The sequence below is a fragment of the Lutjanus erythropterus genome, chromosome 9 (assembly GCF_056507025.1).
Source record: "Lutjanus erythropterus isolate fLutEry1 chromosome 9, fLutEry1.hap2, whole genome shotgun sequence".
In the NCBI taxonomy this organism is placed as follows: Eukaryota; Metazoa; Chordata; class Actinopteri; order Lutjaniformes; family Lutjanidae; genus Lutjanus; species Lutjanus erythropterus.
The window spans coordinates 21,270,578-21,295,806 of NC_139325.1; the positions used below are offsets into that span (position 1 = coordinate 21,270,578).

A 25,229-nucleotide genomic window follows, 5' to 3' on the forward strand; every position below is an offset into this window, starting at 1 on the left:
CTATCATAGATCAAGACTCTGCACAAAAAGCTGCCATAAGTGACACTTTGACTGATTTACTTGCACACTCGTTCCCGAAACAACAGCCTCCAAACAAGATTCCTAGATAGATTTATCACTGGACGCAGATGAAATAACTACACCAAGAGCACTTTGTTTGCAGCCAGAGCAGACAACCTAATATGGAGCAGAAATTGAGCTGAGATTCATTTTTGAGTCATATGCCTCATAGACAAGATTATTCAAATGTTGTGTCTGACTGCCAAAGAGCTCCGCATGAAAATAATAATACCCTTGTGACAACCACTCTATCCCTGGCAGCAGCGCAGCTTGTAACCTCTGATAATTATATTGAGAGCCCAACAGTAATGACAACCCTCCAATGCCACAGAAAGAAAAGACTTTCCTCTTAAAGCAGCAGCGGTCAAACAGTAAACCCGTTGCTTTCTGAAACGCACACATGAGATAATGCTTTGTGAAGCATGTGGTTGCCCCAGGCTATATCAGCTTGGAAACAACTGTCTGTCCCTCCCACTGGGCATTACCTTGGGAAATGTGACTCTGCTGTGTGGCGTGCTCGGGACGCAGAGAAAGTAAGAAAGTAAAACAAACACTGTGAACACTGTACAATGTCCTCACCCTGTAATAAACACATAGCTTTGCCATGCAATGTTCAATTGATGTATAAAATATGGGTGGGGTTGGGTATCATTTGTATTTTAACTATTCTAATTCTGCTCACCGATTTTTGTTCTTGACATCTCTCGTGTCCTCACACATTCTTCACACCAGAGTTGTGTGAAATTACCACAGATATATGTCCAAAACAGAAAAACTGAGCTAAGCTAATGTTAGCTAGATAATCGTAAACAATGATGGTCTCTTTTCTGGTTTCTTGGATATTCTGGGCTTACTGGGGCTACTTTACTCTAACAAAAGAAGAGTATTCAGTCCCTCTAAAGCAGTGTTTCCCAACCCTGGTGCTCAGGGACCTCTGCCCTGCATGTTTTAGACGTTTCCCTGCTCCAACACACCTGATTCAAATGATCAGCTCATCATCAAGCCTCTGCAGAAGCCTGATAACAACATGATCATTTGAATCAGGTGTGTTGGAGCAGGGAAACACCTAAAACATGCAGGGCAGGGGTCCCTGAGCACCAGGGTTGGGAAACACTGCTCTAAAGCATTCTGTAGCATAGCATTTGCTAAGTTGAAGTGATTCTTAAAAAACAATCACACAATTTGTGCTATTCACATGCTAGTCAAGCCACTTGACTAGCATGACTAAACAGCTAAACTGAGAATAGAAAGGCAAAGTCTCTCCCTTTCCGGTTTGTTCCATGAGATGTTGCTTAGGTCAAAAATGGAACGGCAGTCAATGAGGTACCAACTTTGAGGTACAAGACTGTGAAGATGCGTAATTAAAAAGACTGCACACCCAGACCAGAAGTCAAAGTAGTAAAGACAATGACTTTCTTCCGTCAAAAGATTATGTTAGCCGCTGAAGCTACGACGCCTGTGTGTATTCATACTGGGATCCAATCCAAGGAGCAATGGCTCTTACTTGTGTGACGACCCTGTTCAGTTTCTCCTGCCTGTGTCTCACCATGCTCTCTCTTTCAGGGAGTTGCCTGGTAGGCGGGGCTGAGGGGGAGTGCCTGCTGGCACCTGCCCTTGTGGGCTGGACCAGGCAAGGTTATAAAGGACCTCCCATTTGGTCACATTGCTCTCTCTCTCAGCCGGGCCTGCTGCATCCTCGTCAGCCTGCTACCTTTGTTTGGTTTGTTGCACCCTACAACACACTATACACCATTTTTACACCCATCCATACACTACTAACATGACTGATAACTTTCTTATAGACACATCCCATAAGTTGGTTACTTTGTTCATTTGTTTTTTAGTTAAATAAAAACAACCTTCATAAGTTATATCTGTGTGTGGCCTCCCTTTTGTTGCCAGCGTTGAGCCAGCTGGTAACAAATGGGGGCTCGTCCGGGATCACCTTTAGTGCTGGGAATCTGGTAAATGTAAAGTTTGTTGAGGGAGTGTTTCACACAGATTTTGGGTTGCTCTGGTATTTCTAGGGACTTTGCTGCTTGACGGTTTGTTTTCTTGTAAGCATATTGCTCCATAAGTTTTAGAGCATGTTTTCTTGTTCTCTCAGTAGGATTTGAGGGCTGGTAAGTTATTTGGAACCCTTATTCCTGATAGGCATAAGCAATGTGGGGCCCTGGCTGTCTCCATTGATGTTTTTTGTTTTAGTTTATTATTTTTGTGCAACAAGTGGTTAGAGCATTGCTCGGGGGCACTTCCAGGACTGTCCAGGTGATTTTCAGCATGCTGGAGGTTAACCGGGTCGCTGGGCGTTGTGCTTAATTCATCCTGCCAAAAACTTGCATGAAGTCTAGGGTTGAGTGAGTCAGCTAGTATTGGTTAGGCAGTTAGCCAGAGGGATGGGGTTCCATATTCAAAGCAGCTCTTAGTCCTGTTGTGCAGTGGTGGAGAACTTTGTCTTTGCTTCTGGTTTTGGTCTATCTGTGGAAGGATTGAAATAGGTTCAGTGCAGGGAAGAGGAAAAAACACCCCCAGGACTGCAAAATGGCTTCAGTTGAAGATTTTGTTCAAGCTCCATGTGAAGATTTGCTCAACTCTTACAAAAAAGATCAGCTCGTTCAAGTAGCTGAGTATTATAGCGTTGAGGTTTCTAAGAAGATGAATAAAGAGGAGTTGCTGGCCACGTTAAAGGCCCAATTGGTGGAGCTGAATATTTTGTCTCCTTCAGTGGAGGGTGCAGGTGCCTCGTTAAAAGCGTCTAGCTTGTCTGATGTAGCTTCTGCTAGGGTCAGTGTGTCAGGTAAAGTGTTGGCTCCTGTTTTGACTGGGCTTGGGACTGGCCTGACATTTGAACAACAGAAAGCGCTCCTTTTGCTACAACTCCAGCAGGAACAAAAGAATGTTCTGGAGGTAGAAAAGTTGAGACATGAGGCCCGACTTCGGGAAACTGAATTAGCCCATGCCCAGGCAACACAAAAGCTACAGTTGGAGCGTTATAAGTTGGATCTTATAAGTGAAGGCAAGCTTCAGGCTGAGCCAAAGATGGATGAGTCATTTTCACATGCTCCTCCCACTCCGTCTTTTGATGTTGCTGCCAACTTGCGGTTAGTTCCAAAGTTTAATGAACAAGACCCTGATATTTTCTTCGTGTTGTTTGAGCGTTTAGCTGATGCACGTAATTGGTCTGATGCTGAGCGTACTCTGCTGCTTCAATGTGTGCTCACAGGTAAGGCCCAGGAGGCTTTATCAGTCTTGAGTGTTACAGATAGTGGTAGCTATCAGTTGTCTAAAGCTGCTGTACTTAAGGCATTTGAGCTGGTACCGGAAGCTTATCGTCAACGTTTCAGATCAGCTAGGAAAGAGAAGCAGACGTACACTGAATTTGCTCGCAATCTAGCCACTCATTTCAATTGCTGGTGTGTTGCTTCTGAGGTAGAAACCTTGAAGGATTTGCAGGAACTGATTTTGCTTGAGCAGTTCAAAAATACTCTGCCTGACCGTGTTGTTACTTACTTGAATGAACAGAAAGTAGGCGAGTTGACAGATGCTGCTAAACTGGCCGATGAGTTTGTCTTGACTCATAAAAGTTTTTTTGGTGAGACCCGTGGTCGTGGCAACTCTGGCTGTAGGGATAGCAATGTGGGGGCTTTCCCCAGCAAGTCACTGACAGAAGGAACAGATAAGTTTTTGGGTAGAACAGATTGTAGTTTCCGTGGGAAACTGGACCCCAACCGTGTCTGTAACTACTGTTTTGGTAAGGGGCACTGGTGAAATGAGTGTCCGGTGTTAAAGAAAAAAGCAAAGCCTGGTTATATTCCTGCAAAATCCTCTGGGGCTGCAGCATCTCTGCGTGCAGAGGAAAGAGGACGTGCCGTTGCTGCTGTGCAGGCGCACACAAATCCCTCTTCTTTAGAGTTGGCGTTCGAGGTTTCTGTGGTGGAGCAAGAACAAGTAAATCATTCAGCTAATGAGATTGATCCTGGTTATGCTGCATTTGTGTCAGATGGTTATGTTTCACTGGTTGGAAGTGATAGGAAAGTACCTGTTAGGATACTAAGAGACTCAGGGGCACTAGACTCATTTATTGTGGACTGTGTTGCCTTTCTCTCCAGAGACTGATACTGGGTCCAGTGTGGTTGTCCAGGGAATGGGTTTGGCTGTCTTTTCAGCTCCTCAGCATAAACTGACTCTGTCTTCTGATCTGGTGCAAGGTAATGTGACCATGGGAGTGCGTCCCTCTTTACCTATGGGAGGGATACAGGTCATTTTAGGGAATGACCTGGCTGGCGATCGAGTGTGGCCTGTTGCACCGGTAGTGGTGGACACCCCAACGTCTCAGGTAGAAGACTTTGGGTCTCCCAAAAATCCTCCTGTGCTACTACCTACCTGTGCAGTGACTCGTGCTATGAGTCAAGCTGATAGAAATTTATGTCCAGTTAAGTCAGTTAAGGAAAAAAACCTGGTGTTTCCTGTGCCTGTTTTTCCCTTGCCCATGTCTCTCAGTGGCCTTGTGAAAGAGCAAAAAGATGATCCTTCGCTACAGCCACTGTACAGCCGGATTCTACCAGTCAATGAGGGAGAGAGTGCAGGTTGTGGTTACTTTCTCCAAGACGGTTTGCTGGTGAGAAAATGGGTTTCCCAGGGGGACTGTTCCTTAGGGAATGAGATGGTGCAAGTTGTTTTGCCCTCATCATTACGTTTGACTGTCCTTCAGACGGCTCATGGTGGTGTAGCTGGTCATTTAGGAGTGAGAAAAACCTATGATCGAGTTACGCGGCATTTTTACTGGCCACGTTTGAAAAGGGACATTTCAGCCTTTATCAAAACTTGCCACACATGTCAGTTGACTGGAAAACCAAATCAGGCGGTTAAACCTGCCCCTTTGTATCCCATTCCAGTTGCTGAACACCCCTTTGAGCATCTGATTGTTGACTGTGTTGGCCCTTTGCCACGTTCCAAGGCTGGTAGTAACTTTTTGCTAACTGTCATGTGTCAGGCTACACGCTACCCTGCGGCCTATCCCCTTAAGAACATCACCACCAGGTCAGTTGTGAAAGCTCTGACACAGTTCTTGTCTATTTTCGGGATCCCAAAGGTTGTCCAGTCTGACCAGGGGTCTAATTTCTCATCAAAGTTGTTTGCAGAAGTGTTAAAACAGCTAAATATTAAACATTCACAGTCCAGTGCCTACCACGCACAGAGCCAGGGAGCTCTTGAGAGGTTCCATCAAACTTTGAAGTCTCTTCTCCGAGCATACTGTACTGAGTTAGACAGAGATTGGGAGGAGGGTTTACCCTGGCTGATGTTAGCTGCCAGGGAGGTGTCCCAAGAGAGTCTGGGTTTCAGCCCCAATGACCTGGTTTTCGGTCATAAGGTTCGAGGCCCTTTAGCATCCCTGTACAGTGACTGGCAAGCGAAAGAGGCCCCGCAAAATTTAATAGACTATGTAAACGGTTTCAGACAGCGACTGTATCGAGCAAATAAATTGGCAAGAGACAATTTGCAAGCAGCTCAGGAGAAAATGAAAAGCCTCTATGATCGGCGGGCAGAGCGTCATGAATACAGTCCCGGTGATCAAGTTCTGGCCCTTTTGCCTCTGGTTGGTTCCCCTTTTCAGGCCAAGTTTTCCGGTCCCTATACTGTGACCCAAAAAGTGTCAGATCTGAATTATTTGATTTCAACCCCTGACAGGAGGAAGTCTGTGCAGTTGTGTCATGTTAACTTGTTGAAACCTTATTTTGCTCGCTCTGCTGTACCGGGTCCTGGGTCACTGATTTCCTCTGTTGCTGCAGCGGCATCTGTCGTTCATTCAGCCCCACCTTTTGATCAGGCAACAGAAGTTGAGGGAGAGATGTGTACGCCAGATGATGGAATTTTGAGAGGTCGTCTGAAAAACTCAGAATCTCTTGCCAGCCTTGAGGTAATGTTGCAGCATTTGCCTGAGCCGAAGCGAACAGAGTTGGTGCATCTGATCAAAGGTTATCCCTGCCTGTTCGGCGATACTCCTTCTCGTACTCATCTTATTGAGCATGATATTGATGTGGGAGAGGCCCTGCCAGTCAGACAGCGTTTTTACCGTATGTCTCCAGACAAGCGTGAGCAGTTAGAGGTAGAAGTCAGTTACATGTTAGAAAACAACATTGCTGAGCCTTGTGCGTCCAGTTGGTCTTCCCCATGCTTGCTAGTTAAAAAGTCAGATGGTACTTTTAGGCCTTGTGCTGATCTGAGGAAAGTGAATAAAGTAACCAAGCCCGACTCTTTCCCACTCCCACGTATGGAGGATTGTGTGGATCAGGTTGGTTCTGCAAAGTTTGTTAGTAAGTTTGATTTACTTAAAGGTTACTGGCAGGTGCCTTTGACTCCTCGAGCTAGAGAGATTGCGGCATTTGTCACACCCAGTGGTTTGTATTCTTATACTGTGATGCCTTTTGGTTTGCGTAACGCTCCTGCCACCTTCCAGCGCCTCATGAACAAGGTTGTGTCTGGTTTGGTGGGCTGCGCTGTTTACTTGGATGACGTTGTGATTTACAGTAATTCTTGGGAAGATCATCTTCAGCGCATCAGGGCTCTGTTTGACCGTTTGGCCTGGGCATCTCTCACCATCAATCTGGCGAAATGTGAGTTTGCCAAGGCGACAGTCACCTACCTGGGTAAGGTAGTTGGCCAAGGGCAGGTGCGGCCTGTAAGGGCCAAGGTGTTAGCTGTAGACCAGTTTCCTGTGCCGACAACCAAAAAAGAACTGTCTCGGTTCTTGGGTATGGTGGGTTACTACCAGGGGTTTTGCAAAAATTTCTCCACAGTAGTTGCTCCGCTCACATCTCTTCTTAGTCCTAAGGTTAAGTTTGAGTGGTCTCCTCACTGTCAAGAAGCTTTCGAGTCTGTGAAGTCTTTGTTGTGTTCTGCCCCTGTCCTAGCAGCTCCCCAGGTGGACCAGCCTTTCTCCCTCTATGTGGACGCTAGTAAGGTGGGAGCTGGGGCTGTACTTGTGCAGACAAATGAAAACGGTGTCGACTGCCCGGTGAGTTTCTTTTCTAAAAAGTTCAACACGCATCAGTTAAATTATTCCATCATTGAAAAAGAAGCATTGGCACTCATCTGGGCATTGAAACATTTTGAGGTTTATGTGGGAGGTGGAGTAAGTCCCTTAGTGGTGTATACAGACCATAATCCCCTAACTTTTCTCCATTCCCTCCAAAACCCAAATCAGCGCCTTATGCGTTGGTGTCTGTTCCTTCAGCCATACCACCTAGACATTCGTCATATAAAGGGAACTGAGAACACAGTGGCTGATGCCATGTCTCGAGCTATGCCTGTTTAAATTCACTTGTGTGCTCCCTCCATGTAGTGTCTCTTCCTGTCTGTTCGGGCTCTTTTCTCTCTTAAACTGCTTCCTAAGGTACCAAGGTTGCTGAGAGGGAGGCCTCAACAGTTGAGGATGGAGATTACCTGCAAGTAGTAAGGGTATTCATGAGTTTACACAAGTCATAAGGGGGTTCACAGTTAATATGGTTAACTTACATTGAATGGTTACTTGCATGTTAACATTAATATACCAGAGAATTTTGATTGTCCCCAGTTGTTTGCGCTGGTTAAGTTTTGGTTGAGAATTGTAAGTTTCACAGTAGCTGTGGTTGAATTTTGGAGATCCTAGTTAGGACTCCCATTTTAAGGGAGGGGGTGTGACGACCCTGTTCAGTTACGACCCTGTTCAGTTTCTCCTGCCTGTGTCTCACCATGCTCTCTCTTTCAGGGAGTTGCCTGGTAGGCGGGGCTGAGGGGGAGTGCCTGCTGGCACCTGCCCTTGTGGGCTGGACCAGGCAAGGTTATAAAGGACCTCCCATTTGGTCACATTGCTCTCTCTCTCAGCCGGGCCTGCTGCATCCTCGTCAGCCTGCTACCTTTGTTTGGTTTGTTGCACCCTACAACACACTATACACCATTTTTACACCCATCCATACACTACTAACATGACTGATAACTTTCTTATAGACACATCCCATAAGTTGGTTACTTTGTTCATTTGTTTTTTAGTTAAATAAAAACAACCTTCATAAGTTATATCTGTGTGTGGCCTCCCTTTTGTTGCCAGCCTTGAGCCAGCTGGTAACACTTGTTCTTTCTCTTCACGACTGATAAAAGGACCACGATTCACTGGAAAAAACATAACAGTTAAGATAAAGTTACAATGGACAGTGACGTTGGTTGTTGGTGACGTATGTTGTGTCAAGCGATGCAAGACAAGAGACTGGTTCACACAAAGCTAAACTATGACAAACCCACCACAAATTGTGACTTTCTTGACTGGTAACACCATCTTTTAAATTCACAGACATCATATGTATAATTTGTGGCATGATTCAAACAGGATCAAAATATTATTTGTGTCTCATCATCAAGCGCCACACACAGGAAAGGGAGGCACTGTCACACCCCTTCAGGTACAAAAACACACAGGCAGCATAGCTTCAGCAGCTAATGTAAGATTCTGGTAGGAGAAAGTCATGATGTCATGAACGCCTCTGGCGGGTGTGTAGTCTTTCTATTTACGTATCTTTACAGACTAACATTTAAACAGTCTTATGACAAACTGCAACTTCCTTGACATGTAAAATTATTCTTTAAATTGACAAATATTGTGGATTCGTAGCACAATTCAAACTGGATCAAATAAAAATTTCAGGAGTTTGGTCCCATGGTTGTCCACTGGAAGGGACATGACTTGAGCTGTCGATAATGCTAGACGATATGGGTGTTTACAGTACATGGTTTAATTTGAAAAAAGTATGAGCGACATTTGTGTAGGAATCTATAAGCGGAAATTAGAATTTCTTAATGATTCCTTTGAATTTGTAATTGACCATTCAAGTCACACCCATAATGCTCTGTGCTCCAGTAACAGCTGAGCAAACTTGGTACCTCAGTCAACTCAAGTCACACATAGCTTGTGTTTTGCTAACACAAGCTAACTAGCAACCTAATGATTGATGTTGATAAGCTAGCTAGTTGGCTAGTGTTTTGCTAACATCAGCTAACTTAATATATGATTATATGTCTGTTTTACAGGTCCACCAGCAACATCTTTTAACCATCTTCAAAATTTGGTTTACTTTTCAACATAGCTGAGCCTAGCACATAGCTTATCTTTGTGAAGGAAACAGGATAGGAGAAAGGTGGCTGAGGTACCAAGATTGCTCGACTGTGGATTGGAGCACAGAACAAAAGGTGACGGGACTTAAAAGGGTCAATTTTGGAACTGTTTTTTATTTGAAATTGGTTCACAATGCCCAGTCCCACTTATAGCTTTGCTATACAATGTTCAATTGATGTCTAAAATATAGGTGGAAACAGCAACTATAAACCAAAGTACTGAGTCTGGTATTATAAACAGCCTCTCCCTCCCCTTGTCACACACGCCTCTGGTTGTTGGTGGGGCTTCCACATCAAACAGCTCTGTGATAGTGGAGTTTGTACTTTATACCCTGGCAAACACAAGCAGCGCGCTTTATCAACACATAATGGGATATACACTGAGACAAGCATGGAGCTGCTATATCATGCAGGGACTGTTTGAACAGCTGCTAACCCACTTTCTGTTCTCACTCTGTGAAAATTGAACCCTGAAATTGAAACTTTTACACATATAATAGGTGCTACTCACTGAACTATACCTCATCATATGCAAAGGAGATCTGATTGGAGTTTTGTGCACATGAACTGTATTATGTCACTGAGGCATAACATATTAGGATTTTTTTTTTATTTTACAATGTCAGTGAAAGTCCCAGCCTGGTGCTGGCTGCGTCTGGGAAAATGGTAGACTACACAAGCCAAAGATAATCCTTGAAGCAAGCCAAGTGGAAAGTCAGTCAGGGAATTATGGAGATGATTGGCAATCTAATGATAACATCCAAACCCAATGTCAGAGTGACTGCATCTCACACAACCTTATAATCCCTCTGCACGCGAAAGGTGCCCTTTTTCCCTGTAATGTTTCCACCACTGCATCCAGACGCAACACATGGTGATGCTTTTCACTTAGCATTAATCCTAAATCACATCAGTCACTGGAAGCCACAGAAAAAATATGTTTGTTTTATGTTTAACAGGCACATGTGAGACGCAGATGAAGATATATGAAGATGTTTGCTGATGGCGAGCACATGTTAGGGATGACTTTAGACAAGATAATGAAAAAATTCTGACTGAAGCTAAGGCTGCAATCAACTGCTATTTTCATAACCAATTAATCTGCCTATAATTTTCACTTTTCCGATTAATCAGTTAGTTGTTTTTAGGAGTGTAAGAATCAACATACACTATCAATGCACTTGAGCATCATATATGTTTTCAGATACTGTATTGATACATGCAAAGATTCGTGCCAGTAGATTTTTTTAACTCAGATTTTATGCATATGGTGGTGTGTTCTTCATACTGACAGTTTTCCTAAAATTAGATGTAAAAATAGCAATATACCACCTTGCTTATAGAATGGCAATACATCGCAATATATTAAACCGTAACCCTTGTATCGTGATACATATCCTCCACATTCTTGCCAATAACCAGCTCTAGTTGTTTGATCTATAAAATATCAGAAAATTGAGAAAAATGTTGATCAGTGTTTCCCAAAGCCCAATATGATATCATCAGATGTCGTGTTTAGTCGACAACCCAAAAATATTCAGTTTGCTGTCATAGAGAAGTAAACACACCAGAAAATATTTTACTTAACAAAGAAAAAATGCGCAAACCAATTAACTAATGATTAAAATAGATGGCGATTAATTTAATTGATGACAGCTAATCGATTGATCGCTGTTCTAACTGAAGCCAAATAAAGGCATGTATTTAAAAGCACAAAGACAAGCAAAATTCCCTGCAAAGGAGCGTCTTATTCTTTATTATTTTTATGGTTATTATTATAATTATTTATTTATTATTATTTCATTGTATGTCATGTGAACTCTTACTTACCAGAGGACACAGATGAACCTGAGAGGCTTGAGTTACTGGATGCTGCCATCCCAGCCCGTCCGTTTCACGGCTCGGTTACTCCCGTTTAGCCAACAAGGTGCGCTCGCAGCAGCTCGTCCCCGGCGGTGCTTCCATTTCCCTCACGTCCCGATGTGCTTCACCTCTTGACTGTCGGCTCTACCTGGTCACTATTTCATGCCTCGTCTTGATTTCCCTCAGAGCCCACCAGCAGCCTGGTGTGTCTTGAGTCCGCCGATCCTTCCTTCGGCTCGGCTCGGCTCGCCGTGCTGTGCGCCTCGGTGGTGAGGAGCTCCTCACGCTGCCGCATACACTGAAGGTGCTGCCGCCGACACGGATGTAAAAATAGTCAGACTGTCTACAGGAATACACTCCGTGGATCAGTTTCTCCAGAGCACTCTGGACAGAGAGGATCTGCAGGTCTCGATATGTGCCATGTAGGAATCAGCTATGGTTTCCATGTGCCACTTTAAGGATTGTAATAAACACACTACACTGCAGCGTAGACGCGCCTTCTTAAAGTGAAAGTTTGGACTGCTAGTTGTAAGCAAAAGAAAAACCTCCAAACAGCCGACTTTAGTTCAGTCTGCAGGATGTAAAACAGGCGTTAAAAAGCCACGGTTATCTGAGATTCATGCAAAGGCCCAACTGGCTAAACCACATTATTCCAGCTTTTGCATATTTTCATCAGATGTCATGTTATGTCATGTTATGTTGAAAGAGAGAGTGAATGTCAGTGGTTGTTGCGCCACCTTGTGGGGCTGCTCGTACACAGAGAAAGTGATGAATGTAGTGTCTGTACGACATTACCTGCGCATTTTGTAGGAAGGATCTGAAGCCCAGGGATTTCCTCAGCTTCACATTCATGTCTTTGTGCTTCTTTTACTGTATCTACTGAGGAACTGCTTGGGTTGGCTGCTGTCGTCTAGTGCTGGGCAAAATATTGATATATTAATACTGTCAATAGATGATTTGGCAATGGTCCCTAGTGGTGAGAAGACCAGTTATTTTAAGTAACCTGTTTTGTTCATGAGCAAGTCTTTTGGTTGTCCCCCTGTAGCTATAAAGTTTAAACAACAGTATATGAAACTGACAGGATGGGGATGAGAGAAAAAGGTGCAACAAAAAAGTCAAATAAACATTCAATGAGTCAAGCAGACTAGACCATCATATTCAACTCTGCACTCTGCTTCTAGGTGGCTGAGAGGAGAAGTGGCAGGATAATAAGGGGGGTGAATTTTGGTCATTTTGCTAACAAGGGGGGTGACATCCACCCTCAAATCACCAACTGGATATGATATGAGATTTGATGTCATCTTATCGTATCATTATATCATGATATGACCTTGGTGTTGTCTTAGTATTTGCCTTTACCCACTTGGTCATTATATCCACACGACAGATGATTATTCAAGAAAAATCCTGTTGTGTTAAAAATATAATGTGGAACATTTCTGCATTAAAAGACCTGTCTTTTATATTTTGTTGAGTTGTGTACGCACATTATCTCAGATGTTTCCAACAATGTTTAAACCCAGAGAGATTTAATTTAGTCAAGGTAATGGTACCTTTCCTACAAGCTGCATAGTATACATTGGATGCATCAGATGGTGAGAAAAGAAGTCAGTGAATGTTACTAAACGTAACATGAACAGATTACCTGTTTAGATTACCTCATCTGTGAACATGATATCTGCCGGAGTCATATCAGATGGTTTTTAATCAGCACTGGTGTTTTTTTCACCAATGAAGACAAAAACTCCCATGATCCCACACTACTTCATATCATCAAATGGCATGTTTTGTTATTGTTTTGTTGTGAGAGACCCCTATGCAGCAGAACTAAGATATTGTACATTTAATATCTTGTAAAAGCACCAACTGTCATACCAAAAATATTGTTGTTATATCTATAAATATCGATAGAGGTATTTGGTCAGCTGCACAATCATCTTTTGCTACTGACCAACAGCTTGCCAGTATGATCCTTTAAGTGGCAGGATAACTCTGGGGAGGTGAGTGAAAGAGCAGCGCTCCCTTCTCTGTCATTACCACTGCTGAGAAACACACTTAGCCCACAAGTGCAGATGTGCAACGGCCAACAGATTGTGTGGGCGCATTCAGATCTTTATGTGTGCAACTAATGTGTAAGAAAATATAGGTTACATAAAAGAAAATAGCTGATGTGCCTCAAAACATTCCTATCTTCAAGCTTTACCTTCAGCTTCATTTTCAAAATTGCTGCCAAGTGCTGCAGTTTCCTCCTCACCTGTTCACCTGAGCAGTTCCATCATCATTCATGATTTTCTTCCTAGCTATGAAGATCTTCTTAATTTCCATTGTGCTATGCACTGTAGGACATAAGTTAAGTTAGTTCCTCTGCCCCTAGTTGACCAAAAAAAAACCAGCTTTAATACCAGCATTTTTACTAAAACCACCATTTGATAACACCAGCATTTCTATTAAAAACACTATTTGAGTTTGGTGCTAATGGACACTAAGAGCTTTTTTTTTTTTATCATCAACTTACACAGTTGAGTTGTGTGTCTGACCACCTGATGAATCCAAATCCATTATTCAGTGATTCCTTCATGCTGGTTTGCTCCCTACCAAGTCCAGAAAAATACATTTTGGGCTTTTTTTTTCCTGGCCTCCTCAGCTGGCTGTTAGTGTCTATTTGCTGCCTGGTGCTGGGCAGATAGGATACGCCACCATTCACCAGTTGCTCATTTAAAATATTTTATCAAAACATAGTTTCTCATGTCAATTATTTATTAATATATTTATTTGTTGTCATCAGTAAACTTACTTTCACCTCTCATTTTTCAGCTGTGTCATTTGAATTGTGTGGCAAAAGTGTCCTCCAATGCAGCACTGAAAGTGTTTAAATACAGTAACATTGCAGCACAGTGGAGGCTAAAATATCCTTTAAAAATAGCTAAAATTAAAAAATAACAATATATTCCTGTAAATTGGTCTCCTTAATCATAGGCGGCATATATAACAGAAATACATGATGAAATACAATAATTTATTCTGTATGTCTAAACTTTGTATCCCATTAAATTGTCTTTCACTTATAAATTTTGCTAACAACACCTAGCTAAAGACACCTGACTGTTAATTTAAATTAACAGAGCTCAAAAACAGTTCACTCACCAAGGCAGTCAAGCCTACTTTGATTTACGGCTGTTTTAGCAAATTTTCATCTTCTGTTTCAGACAAATTACTGGAGGAAGCCTTGAGTTTCCTGCAAGACCGCGTCGTGGGCTGGAAAACCCTGGTGACACAACAACGACCACGTGATCTGAAATCTCATATGACCTGCACAGAGTTGATCATGTGACACAGACTTACAGGCTCACACTTTTCAGTCAGTCCACAGCTGATCAACTTCAACTCCTCTCTCCGGATAAAGACTGGAATTTCTCCTGTCGGGGCAGAAACTACAACAACATGAAGTGAGTTTTAAACGAGTTAAACTGTGTTTTATTTTCACTTGTTCCGCCTGTTGTCGGACGTGTTGCGTTTGTGGTCACAGTGTTTTGAAATGTGAGTGATGTGCGGCGTTTGAGGTTCTCGCATCACTGACTGACCTCAGCAGGATTGTATTGTGATATGAATTGTGTAAATGTTGTCAGGCTGTGGAGGGAAACCCTGGGCGTCCTGTTACTGTGGGCCTGTCTGGACTCTGCACACACACGGAGCTGCTCGTCGTTTTTCTGCCGAAAATCCCACCGTGTCAGCGGCCTGAATGGAGTCGACCCCGGCTCTCCTCTCTTTCTCACACCTTACTTGGAGAAGGGCGCCATCGATGAAGGTATTAACGCACCCACATTACATAACACTGCAGCCAACAAGGTTCACTGTTGTAATTGTTTTATAATAATCACACGAGCCACCAGTCGGACATCTTTTCTTCTTGTTGTTGCAGCCAGGAAACTCAGTTTGGTAGGAGATCTGCCAGGTGCCAATGTCAAGAGTTATGCGGGGTACCTCACTGTCAACAAAAAATACAACAGCAACCTCTTCTTCTGGTTCTTCCCTGCACTTATGGTAGGTTCACACTTCTGTTTTACAACAGGGACTTTCCAAATTACAGAATTATATTACTGTCAGTGCTGCAGATTGGGAGAGGTCACAAGGGGGAGAAAGAAAAACTTGAGTCAGATAATCGTTTTTGTTCTTCTTTTCTTTTTTGGGGAGATTTTCTATGTTCCCAGAGTCATGTGTTCTATGCTAACCCCCAACTTTAACCCATTATGTGGTGTATAGAGCAAGGAAATATGGGACCTTGGAGCATGGGACATTGAGGACAGTGGACCTTGGGAGCATAGGGCCTTGGGAACATAGAACCTAGGAACATGGGATCTTTGGAGAGAGCATATGCAGAACTGGACCCTGGGGACATTGGACTCTGGGAGATATCATATGTAGAGCTTGGGGACATGGGACCTTGGAAACATGGGTCCCTGGGAGAGAACATAGATAGGTAGTACTTAGGACCTTGAAAACATGGGAACCTGGGAGAGAGCATATGTAGAACTGGGAAACAGGACCTTGGGAACATAGGACCCTGGACGTATTGGACCTTGAGAACTTTAAGAACAGATGTAGAACTGAGGAACATAGGACCCTGGGAGAAAAGGAATGACCTAATTTCCTCTAGATTTCAACTGTTTGTATTTTAGGTATTTCAGCTCTGCTCCCTTAATCAACTTGTGATAAGGAATTGCACCGTGTATATTTAGTTAGCTGCCATACAGGAATGTCAGCTATGATGGTAAACTTTGTTTTGTGTTGAAAGTTACGTTTTTTGTCAACAAAGGTCTTACCGCACAGTTACTATTTTCACAGCTATTTTTGGAAACTCGTGTTGTTGAAGCCATCAATCAGTAACCAAGCCTCATATCTGTATTTCATACTTCAGTATATGTCACATGCCACATCCATGACTCACACTGAGTGAAAGATTAGTCTGCAGCCTTCAGGAATATAAAGAGATATATATGTATATAAATATATATTTGTTTGTTTGTTTTGTTTTTTGTTTTTTATTGAACCTTACATTATAGTGCATGAATTTCAATCTTTTTTCATCATTCCAGTTCAGTGTCTGTGAAGACACGGATGATGGCGTGATCTCTTGTAAATATATTGTGACTGAGAACCAACAGAGAAAGTGTTGAGGAAATGTAAAGTGTAGTTTATTCCCCCCCCTTTTTTTGATCTTTAATAAACTGAAGTGACCACTAGGTGGTGCTGAGATCTTACCTCTCTGTGTCCTCCTCTGACTGACAGGGGAGTCGGGATAAAGCTCCAGTCCTGCTCTGGCTGCAGGGCGGGCCCGGTGGCACGTCCATGTTTGGTCTCTTTGTGGAACATGGACCATATGTGGTGTATAAGAACATGACGGGTAAGAAGTGATTTGGCTCTACAGCAACATACATAACACACGAACTGTAATCCTTATTTAACGTAATGAGCTTGAGCCCCCTGTGTAGGATGTACTGAACATTGTTTGGCTTCTCTGATCTGCTCATGCTTTTGTCTTTGCAGTTGGTTTGAGGGATTACGCGTGGACGTCAAGATATTCAGTTCTGTACATCGACAATCCAGTATGTATTACTTATTTATACTCAAACAAAAAGCCGCAATCTAATTACATTAAACAGAGTGTTTTCTGTGAGTGAATATTTTCTGGTAAGTCTTTGAGGAAGAGTGGATTGTTTTTGTAGGTTGGAACTGGTTTCAGCTTCACCGACGATGACAGAGGTTTTGCTCAGAACCAGGATGATGTCGGCAGAGATCTTTACAGGTAAAACACTGCCATCCACCTCAAACACACTATTCCTGCCACTCGGGTCTTAAAGTCTGGTGTTTGATTGTTACTGACTCTTTTATTGTCCTCATCTCTCCCTTTAAAAGTGCTTTAACACAGTTCTTCCAGATCTTCCCTGAATATCAGTCCAATGAGTTCTACGCAACTGGAGAAGTATGTTTCTGTATCATTTCAAGCTTTGCAAAGTCATAGTTTGGATACCGATCTTAAAAAATTGTTCTTATGTTTATAATCCCCCTCTGTCCTAATCCAGTCATATGCAGGGAAGTATGTTCCTGCCATTTCTTACTACATCCATAAAAACAACCCCACTGCCAAAGTGAAGATTAACCTTGCAGGGATGGCTATCGGTGACGGCCTCTGTGATCCAGAAATGGTGCGTATCTGACAAAGTGAGATCCTTAAAACTTTGTCCTCAAGCAGCCCAACTCTCAATTAAATTCATTAAATTGGTTATTAAGTCTGGTATTAATAAGAGCATTTGTTAAGAACTCTCTTGCTCTCTTCGTTCATATTCTCCAACACAGATTTTCACTTCTCTTGTGCTTGATCCTTTCAGGTGTTCAAGGGATAGTTTACCAAAAATAAAAATTCAGTCATTATCTACTTACCCTCATGCGGATTGAAAGTCGGGTTTAGTTTTTTAGTTTCACAGCAAAACAGTGTTGCAGAATCTCCCAACCGATTGAAGTGAATGGGGACCAGTTTTCAAACAGAAAAAACAACCTAAAAAAAAATAAAATGTCTCCATACTGCTCATGTGGTGTCATCCAAGTCTCCTAAAGCACTGACATGCTGTTGGCACACGTCACAACACATGCACAGCACATGAATGTGGTTAAAAACATGATTCCGGCTAAAAACATGAGTTTTTTCAACTCAACTTGTCATGTCAGGACTTTAGGAGACTTGAATTACAGCAGACAAGCAGTATGGAGACATTTTATGTTTTCTTTTTTCTGTGGTTTGTTTAATGTTTGAAAACAGGTCACCATTCACCTCCATTGTTTGGGAGATTATGTGATGCTGTATTTTTGTGGACTGAAAAACCAAACCTGACTTTCAGTCAGCATGAGGGTGAGTAGATAATGACTAAATTTTCATTTTTGGGCAAACTATCCCTTTAATAGCACAGTAATCTACATTTTATAGTCCTGTCAATACAGAAATGACATGAGTATAATATTTTACTTCTTTCCATTTCAGATGCTGGGTGGTTATGGTGACTTCATGTATCAGACAGGCATGATCGATGAACTCCAAAGACAGTATGTCATCCAGCAGACAGACATGGGAGTTCAACTCATCCAGCAGCAGAAGTGGGTGGAGGCTTTTCAGGTGAGAGATGCTGCCTGCCTTTTACACTTGTTTTAAAAAAAAGCTCTTGTAGGATCTTTATTAGTTATTTTTCATAATCTGTGCGCAGCAGACAGAGTGACACTTTGTGCCAGAAGTCAGTGAAGTCAGTTAAGGATTGACCAAACAAATAGGTGTTTGTTTTTGGACTGTGATCCATCGCTAAGTTTCAGTCTTGGTCCTCCAGGGCAAAAAGTTTGGGAAACTCTGGTCTGGATTTAAATAATTTTTATAAATGAATGGCATTTTATTATCACATCTTTCTCTGACAAATATTAAAATTGTGAATAAAATCGAACAAGAGATTTAGCTGACTGCTTTGTTGATGTCTGACTTCAGGTCTTTGATAGCTTGCTGAATGGTGACGTGGAACCATATCCCTCCTTCTTCCAAAATGCTACCGGCTGCACCAACTACTACAACTACATGACATGTCAGGTACGTAGACACACTGGCAGAGGCTAAAGCTGGGGGCTCAACAATTAACTGAAATATTGTCAAGAATGCAATAAGGCCATGTGCAAAATGTAAATCGCAGGAGCAGCAGTTTAGATGAAAGTAAAATGTGTCACAACAACCATAGATAAAGCACTGTGGCACTACAGAGATGCCCTGGCCTACAGAGCATGTTCTCCAGACATAAGAGAACATGTTTGTTTGGTACTGACCCCAGTAATGACATCATTATTTGAATGGTTTTTTGTTTTTCAATGGAATGACATTCAAAAACTACCATCCCCACTAAAATTGTGACTTGTATTTTAATATCCTATGTCTTAACTTTATACACAAATAAAGTCATTATTATTCAGAACAGTCTTTGCACAGCCCAATACATTTGTTTTATCTGTATGCCACAGGAACCTGAAGACCAGGACTACTTCTCCCAGTTTGTGACTTTGCCAGCAGTGCGACGCGCCATCCATGTGGGGAACCTGACGTTTCACGATGGCTCGGAGGTGGAGAAGCACCTCCTGCAGGATGTCATGAAGAGCATCAAACCGTGGCTGGGCGTGCTGATGGATAACTACAGGGTACCACCAGCTGTATTTTGTCTTGGATATGCACTATATTGATATGATGGTGTCATGATATGATAGTAGTCAAGCTAGACTATTGAATATTTTAATTAAATTGGGTGAGAAAAATTCCTCTGCCTCTTTGGCCAGTGTTACTCATATATTTTGAGACATTTGTCAATATCATCATCTCCCTCTTTTGTCCATTTCTGCATCCATCCAGGTGTTAATCTACAGCGGTCAGCTGGATGTCATTGTAGCAGCCCCACTAACGGAAAGGTTCCTGCCTACTGTGAACTGGACCGGGGCGGCTGAGTACAAAACAGCTCCTCGCTTCCACTGGAAGGTTCAGCCCAGCGACACGGAGGTGGCAGGTTACGTTAGACAAGTGCGAGACTTTTACCAGGTGAGCAGATATTACTGAGTCAAAAACAATGTGAAAAGTAGCCAGTAAACAGCTGTTTTAAATTCTGTAATCTGTCCTCTTGTCTCACAGGTCATCATCCGAGGAGGGGGACACATTTTGCCTTACGACCAACCAGCGAGGTCCTTTGACATGATCGACAGATTCCTCTCAACACAGGGGTGGATATGAAGTGTTCTGGTGCCGATCAAAGCGCATCCACTTTAGAGAACACACCGTTGATTATTGACTGTTGATCTGAAAGACTGATTGTCTCAATGTAAATCAGAATGTTGTTGGATTTTAACACATCTTTGCAGCTGACTTTTTTTTTTATTATTATTTTAGCAGTTTTGGTGTAGGAATTTGGACTGATCTCTGATGCACTGAGTTCTCCTAGCCTGGATCCAAACCTCTTAATTGCTGCACACATTTCAGATTTTTTTTTTCAGGGAATCAAATAGTAAAAGTTGGGTGAAAACAAAATGGTACATGGCCTGAGTTCTATGAAAATCTGTACATGTATAACTCTGTTGAGATTGTGAGGGAAATGTATGTTGCATTAAATCAATACATGCTTGAAATATAAAGAAAGAACCTTGAAACCAGAGCTGTATTGTCTTGAAATAAAGTGTTTTTTTCTAAATCTGACTGTCTTAATAAACAGGTTTCTTATGGGTGCTGGAAATCCTTGAAAACTATACTTGAAACTTGAGTACTTGGAAACTGCTTGAACTTGTTTTACTTTTCGCACAAAATGAAGGTGGCTACACTTGGTGTGATCTGTCAGTCTTGATACATTTTGAAACATGAAACTTTGTTTTCATTTAATTTCTCACCCCAGAATTCTGTCATGAAAAATAATTTTTTTATAGTTCAGTAAATTTTATTTAATATGATGAAGAAATTAAATGGAGCTTATTCATTCTGATCATAGATATAAAGCATATATAAATGTCATTTACCACAGAATGTTTGATAAGTGTGAGAATCTGACTTCAGAGAAAGTGTGGCAACTAATTATCAGAAAAGACTAAATTTTGCAGCAGTCTGACAGCCTTCTCCTGAAGGACTTCTGTTACAGTGTTTAACAGATGTGGCAGCACCTGTTGATGAATGGGATTTCTCCTCCCAAGTACTGTTAGTCAACAAAATGTTCACCACCAGGGGTCGCTGTGCTCCAAAGAAAGTTCATTGGGTACCCAGAAAGGCAACATCACTTAACAAAATTGCCTTTTTAAAAAGTTTATACCCGTTTATAGCTTTGATTATCTGAACCTAGGTACTAAAAATAATATTAAATGGCTAAATATCTTTGAAGAACAGATAGTGACCTTGTTGCGTGTTGCAACAATACACAATGTGTGTTAATTCCATTGTTTTGGCTACAGCTGTAAAAAACAGTTTAAAACGTATTTGACACACTGTAGTGAGCTCTGTAGTGATTATGACAGAGTGCCACAAAGATATTTACGTACTGGAGTTAATTGCCATGTTATTTCATCAGCCTACTATCAAGATGTCTAGATAAATCAATAATTAATGAGTATTCTAAACCTTTAAAACATCTAACTATTTAATGAGCAATTATGTCTCAGGGACAAGCGTCAGGGAAATACTGCTGACTATTTGGTTTAAACATTCATTTTCTTTTAAGAGAATTAACATCTTCACACTCTGGTTATCTGTACAAGAAATAACTGTATGACTAGATTTCTAGTTCAGGTATTTGTGACACCCAATCACATCAGTTAGTTGTATGTTACAGAACAAGTGCTTTATTTTCATACCGTAATGTAACTGCAGTGATACTTTAACATCTGTACAAATGCAAAATAAAACAAAATGGAGATAATGTCATTACAGACACAAATAAAATGTACAAAGTTATGCAGGCAAGAATGGATTCATCAGTTCATTACATATAAACAATGTATTTAAGCGCTGAAATGAGCCTCGACGTACAACAGAAGGCAACAAGTGCTATGCAAACATTATTTACACACATGTACCACACATTTACTCCCTTCAAAAAGAAAGGTGGTTGCATTACATGTACAGGATTACAGAAATTAATGACATTATGTACAATATTTATAGTTTTAGATTTAAAATAATACAATTAGAACATCATTAATGTGTAGGATTTTTTCTCACACACTCACACTGCACTTCCATCTGTCCTTTTTGTCTGCCTCTGCAGTAACAAATGTCTTTTTTTCTGAACCTGGTCCATTGTCAGAAACGAAACTAGAGACTCTCATATCTAACACTAAAATAGCAACATCCTCAGAATGATTCCAGTTGAAAGTATTTTGAGGTCATTTTACCATATTTTCACATGCGAGAGGTTAATTTGGAATGCTTTAACAATCTAAATATGGTTTAAAAAACAACCTAAAATAAGGCAAGCTTCAGTTCAAAGGGTTGGTACGACAAAGCCCTTTTCAAGAGAATCAGTTTCTCTGTCTCATCAACATACGTATCAAACTGCACACACAGACTCCAAGGTTAAGACATGACGAAAACAGTCCAAATGTTTCGACAAAACTTGAATTATGAGGATATAGATATTCTTCCTTCATCTTTGACCAAACTGGAGCTGGAGTTGGAGAATAAAAAGGGCACAAACTTAACGGTGAAAGGTCCTTTTTAATTGAGTCTCATCCTACAATACGAGCTCTAGGTTCCCTTCTTCAATCTATCTACAGATATGTGATGCATGCCAGGCACAGCGTCTCCATAAAGCCAAACACAGTTAAAGAAGTTTCTCGCTGGTGTGTGAAAAAAGGGGAGGGGGGGAGGGGTCACTGAGAATTACTCGGACCTTAATATGGCTATTCTACCCTCTGGCACTACAGAGGACAAAGTGCATAGACAGCTCTGCGACCGCTCCACCTGTCAGTGGAATGTATTTTCATCCATCCTACTGCAAAACACAGTGCATTATGGTCATCATGCTAATGAATCGACATTCCTGGTCATATGGAAAGAGAGAAATGAAGGCATGAAGTTTCAAGGCTGGAATGGAGATTAAAAAAAAGAAGGTAAAGCCTTTATCATTATCAGTATACCCATCACCCATCTGAACTGCAGAGGAGGCCTGAGAAAGAGAGGGAGAGAAACTGATGAAAGAAAACAGGTATTTTTCTCTTACGTGCAGCAGACATCCATGACAAAGCCCATGACAAATAATACACTGAGAATTAAATGTTTTTGATTGTTTGGGGAAATGAGAGTGGCATTTTGCTGTCTACAGTAAGCCAACAAAAGCTTTTAAGAATGATTCAGGCACATTGTGACATTTTGGAAACCACAGGCTCCTCTTTAGAAACTGTAAAACCCTTTGCCAGTTGTGGGATGCCAGTCAAAAAACATCATGCTCACAATCACTTTCTCGCACACACACTTTTTTTTTGGTGTGTGTTTCTTTCTTTACACACCTGCTGAACTTCGTTCTGCAGAGGAAAGAAAACAAAACAAACACTAATATACATAATTCACATGCACACTCAACACTATGTAGCCGCACGCAATCAAACGTTATATTAATTTGGGATTTGAATCCAAAGTGTGGATCCAGATGCACAAACACACAAGAAGAGGCCTCAAGAATTAAAGCTTTAGTTGGTCCTGGAGAGCGGAGGAGTTTGTCTCAATTCAAACCCCCGAGCTGCCTCACTGGTATCACAGTGTACAGTTCTGTAGCTGTAACAGCATCATGTGTCCTCGGGGACCAGAGCGGCTTGGCCACACTGATCGTAATCTGGACACACAGTAGAGAAGATGATCAATACTGCGATGTATTGAAGAGGATCAATACTGCGATGTATTGCTTCCATTTGATCATGTTTTCACTGTCATGCTGTTCTTTATAACACTCTGAGGCAGGGTTGCACCAATAAGGATTCACTTTTTCTAATTTAAATTCATGTTGCAACCAGGACGTTGTAAACTATCTTAAAATTAGGAAAGATTACATTTAAATCTCTCTTCAAACAGTTTAGTTTTTATGGCTATGACTATGGCTGCCCCTTTGAGATGGATTGGCTCTGCTGAGTGATCATGCTGTAAGTAGGCTAACCAGGCTAACCAACTAAATAGCAAAACAATATAACATTTTTTCTTTTTTAACGAGCTAGCAAACAATGTACCCTTTTCTAAAATATTTTAGCCAGCAAACAATCAAACTTTTTTTTTTTTTTTTTTTACTTTTTTACCTGGCTAGCAAACCATTTACCCTAAAATAAGTTTTTAACTAGCTAGCAAAGAGTATAATATTTTTACCTTTTAAGCTAGCTAGCAAACTGCATAACCTTTTTTAAAAAAACTTTTTAGCTAGCTAGCAAACAATGCAATGTTTTGTTATGGAATACAGAGCAGGGAAATGTTAACAGATTTCCCCCTCTTTTATGCTTGCTAGGTCCCAACAGCACTCAAATTTATTAATTAATTTATCTTATTTTTTATTTTGTTAAGAAAGCCTCTCCATATGTATTAAACTTAATTTTCAGTTTCTATCACTAAATTAAGATTTACAAAACATCACTAGTTTTGAATTGTGCAACAGAGATCTGGTTAATTCTATTTTAATTCCTTTTGAACCTAGTTTTGCTAAAACTCTGATTAGAATGAATATAAAATTAAATTAATCTTTGTTGGTGCAACCCAGTGTTAAAGAATACCGCTGACTGGGAAAAGGCTAACAGTCATATACGTTTCTAGGAGAGAATAGGATCATTACACCTGCTTGCATATATCTTGTCTTCATGACATCATGACGTGTTTTCAGAAGACAAAGGCAGCAACGTCCCACTCACTTATTCAGAGTCTGTTGCATACACTCAACATGCTGTCCATATGTGATATTCAAAGAATCATTTGACTCATTTTTCAGTCCATCAGGTATACAGAGATGTAAGGTTTGCTCATAGAGATGATGACAGTCTGAGGCTAATGTCTTTCCTCTGGTTCCATGACCACCGTGGTCCATTTTGTACCATTAAACAACAGAAAAAGTCACTTAAATGCTGCATGAGATTAGCAAAACTCCTTTTTTGCTAAAAGCACAAAAAAAAAAGAAGAAACAGATTAAAAAAAGAGGCAACAAACCATAGAACATTTATGCGTTAATAGGGTTGGTCTATAAAAATACATACTGTAGCTACTGTATAAAGAACAGCCTCACAGGCCTTTGAGGTTTTTCTTGATGGAGGGAGAGGGGCAGGGGAGGCAGCATGTGCAGCTGGCAACCCTCAGAAAGCAGGGCAGTGAGGGTGAGGGGGGGGTTCTCTCTATAGTCTTTCCTGTCCCTAGTGGATGGGGTTAATGTCTGTGCGGTGGTTGGCTTGGCCGTGCACGCTGCTGCCCCCTATGGTTGTGGTGGAGGTGGTGATGGTGTTGTGCTGAATGACCTGCTGCTGGGAGCATGCTGGCGCTGGACTGCCCGCTGGACTGCTCTCTGGACCTGAGGAGACAGCAGAGACATCAGTGAGGACGGACAACTTTTACTTTTACTCCCTACATACTAATCCAACATCTGTTCTTTCTATTCCTT

At 41.5% G+C, this 25,229-nt stretch overlaps 3 protein-coding genes across 4 annotated transcripts in view; 1 reads left to right on the forward strand and 2 right to left on the reverse strand.

The window, feature by feature from the left end:
- Nucleotides 1-11,778, reverse strand: part of chn2 (chimerin 2) — a 42,660-nt gene extending 30,882 nt beyond the window's left edge. The window contains exon 1 of the mRNA XM_084726517.1: nucleotides 11,035-11,778. Coding sequence (XP_084582643.1) covers nucleotides 11,035-11,083 — 49 coding nt within the window. The 5' untranslated portion in view covers nucleotides 11,084-11,778. The remainder of the gene's footprint in view (nucleotides 1-11,034) is intronic.
- Nucleotides 11,779-14,361: 2,583 nt separating this feature from the next.
- On the forward strand, nucleotides 14,362-20,313 carry cpvl (carboxypeptidase vitellogenic like). Its single transcript, XM_084726520.1, has 13 exons — nucleotides 14,362-14,513; nucleotides 14,694-14,872; nucleotides 14,987-15,108; nucleotides 16,354-16,468; nucleotides 16,612-16,670; nucleotides 16,791-16,870; nucleotides 16,981-17,047; nucleotides 17,148-17,270; nucleotides 18,101-18,232; nucleotides 18,590-18,688; nucleotides 19,111-19,284; nucleotides 19,493-19,675; nucleotides 19,766-20,313. Exons 1-13 carry the CDS (start codon nucleotides 14,509-14,511, stop codon nucleotides 19,862-19,864), a joined length of 1,437 nt encoding a protein of 478 aa, XP_084582646.1. The 5' UTR covers nucleotides 14,362-14,508; the 3' UTR covers nucleotides 19,865-20,313.
- Nucleotides 20,314-24,295: 3,982 nt separating this feature from the next.
- Nucleotides 24,296-25,229, reverse strand: part of creb5b (cAMP responsive element binding protein 5b) — a 71,692-nt gene continuing 70,758 nt past the window's right edge. For both annotated transcript variants that reach the window (XM_084726522.1, XM_084726521.1), the window contains exon 11: nucleotides 24,296-25,139. In XM_084726522.1, coding sequence (XP_084582648.1) covers nucleotides 24,985-25,139 — 155 coding nt within the window. In that variant the 3' untranslated portion in view covers nucleotides 24,296-24,984. The remainder of the gene's footprint in view (nucleotides 25,140-25,229) is intronic.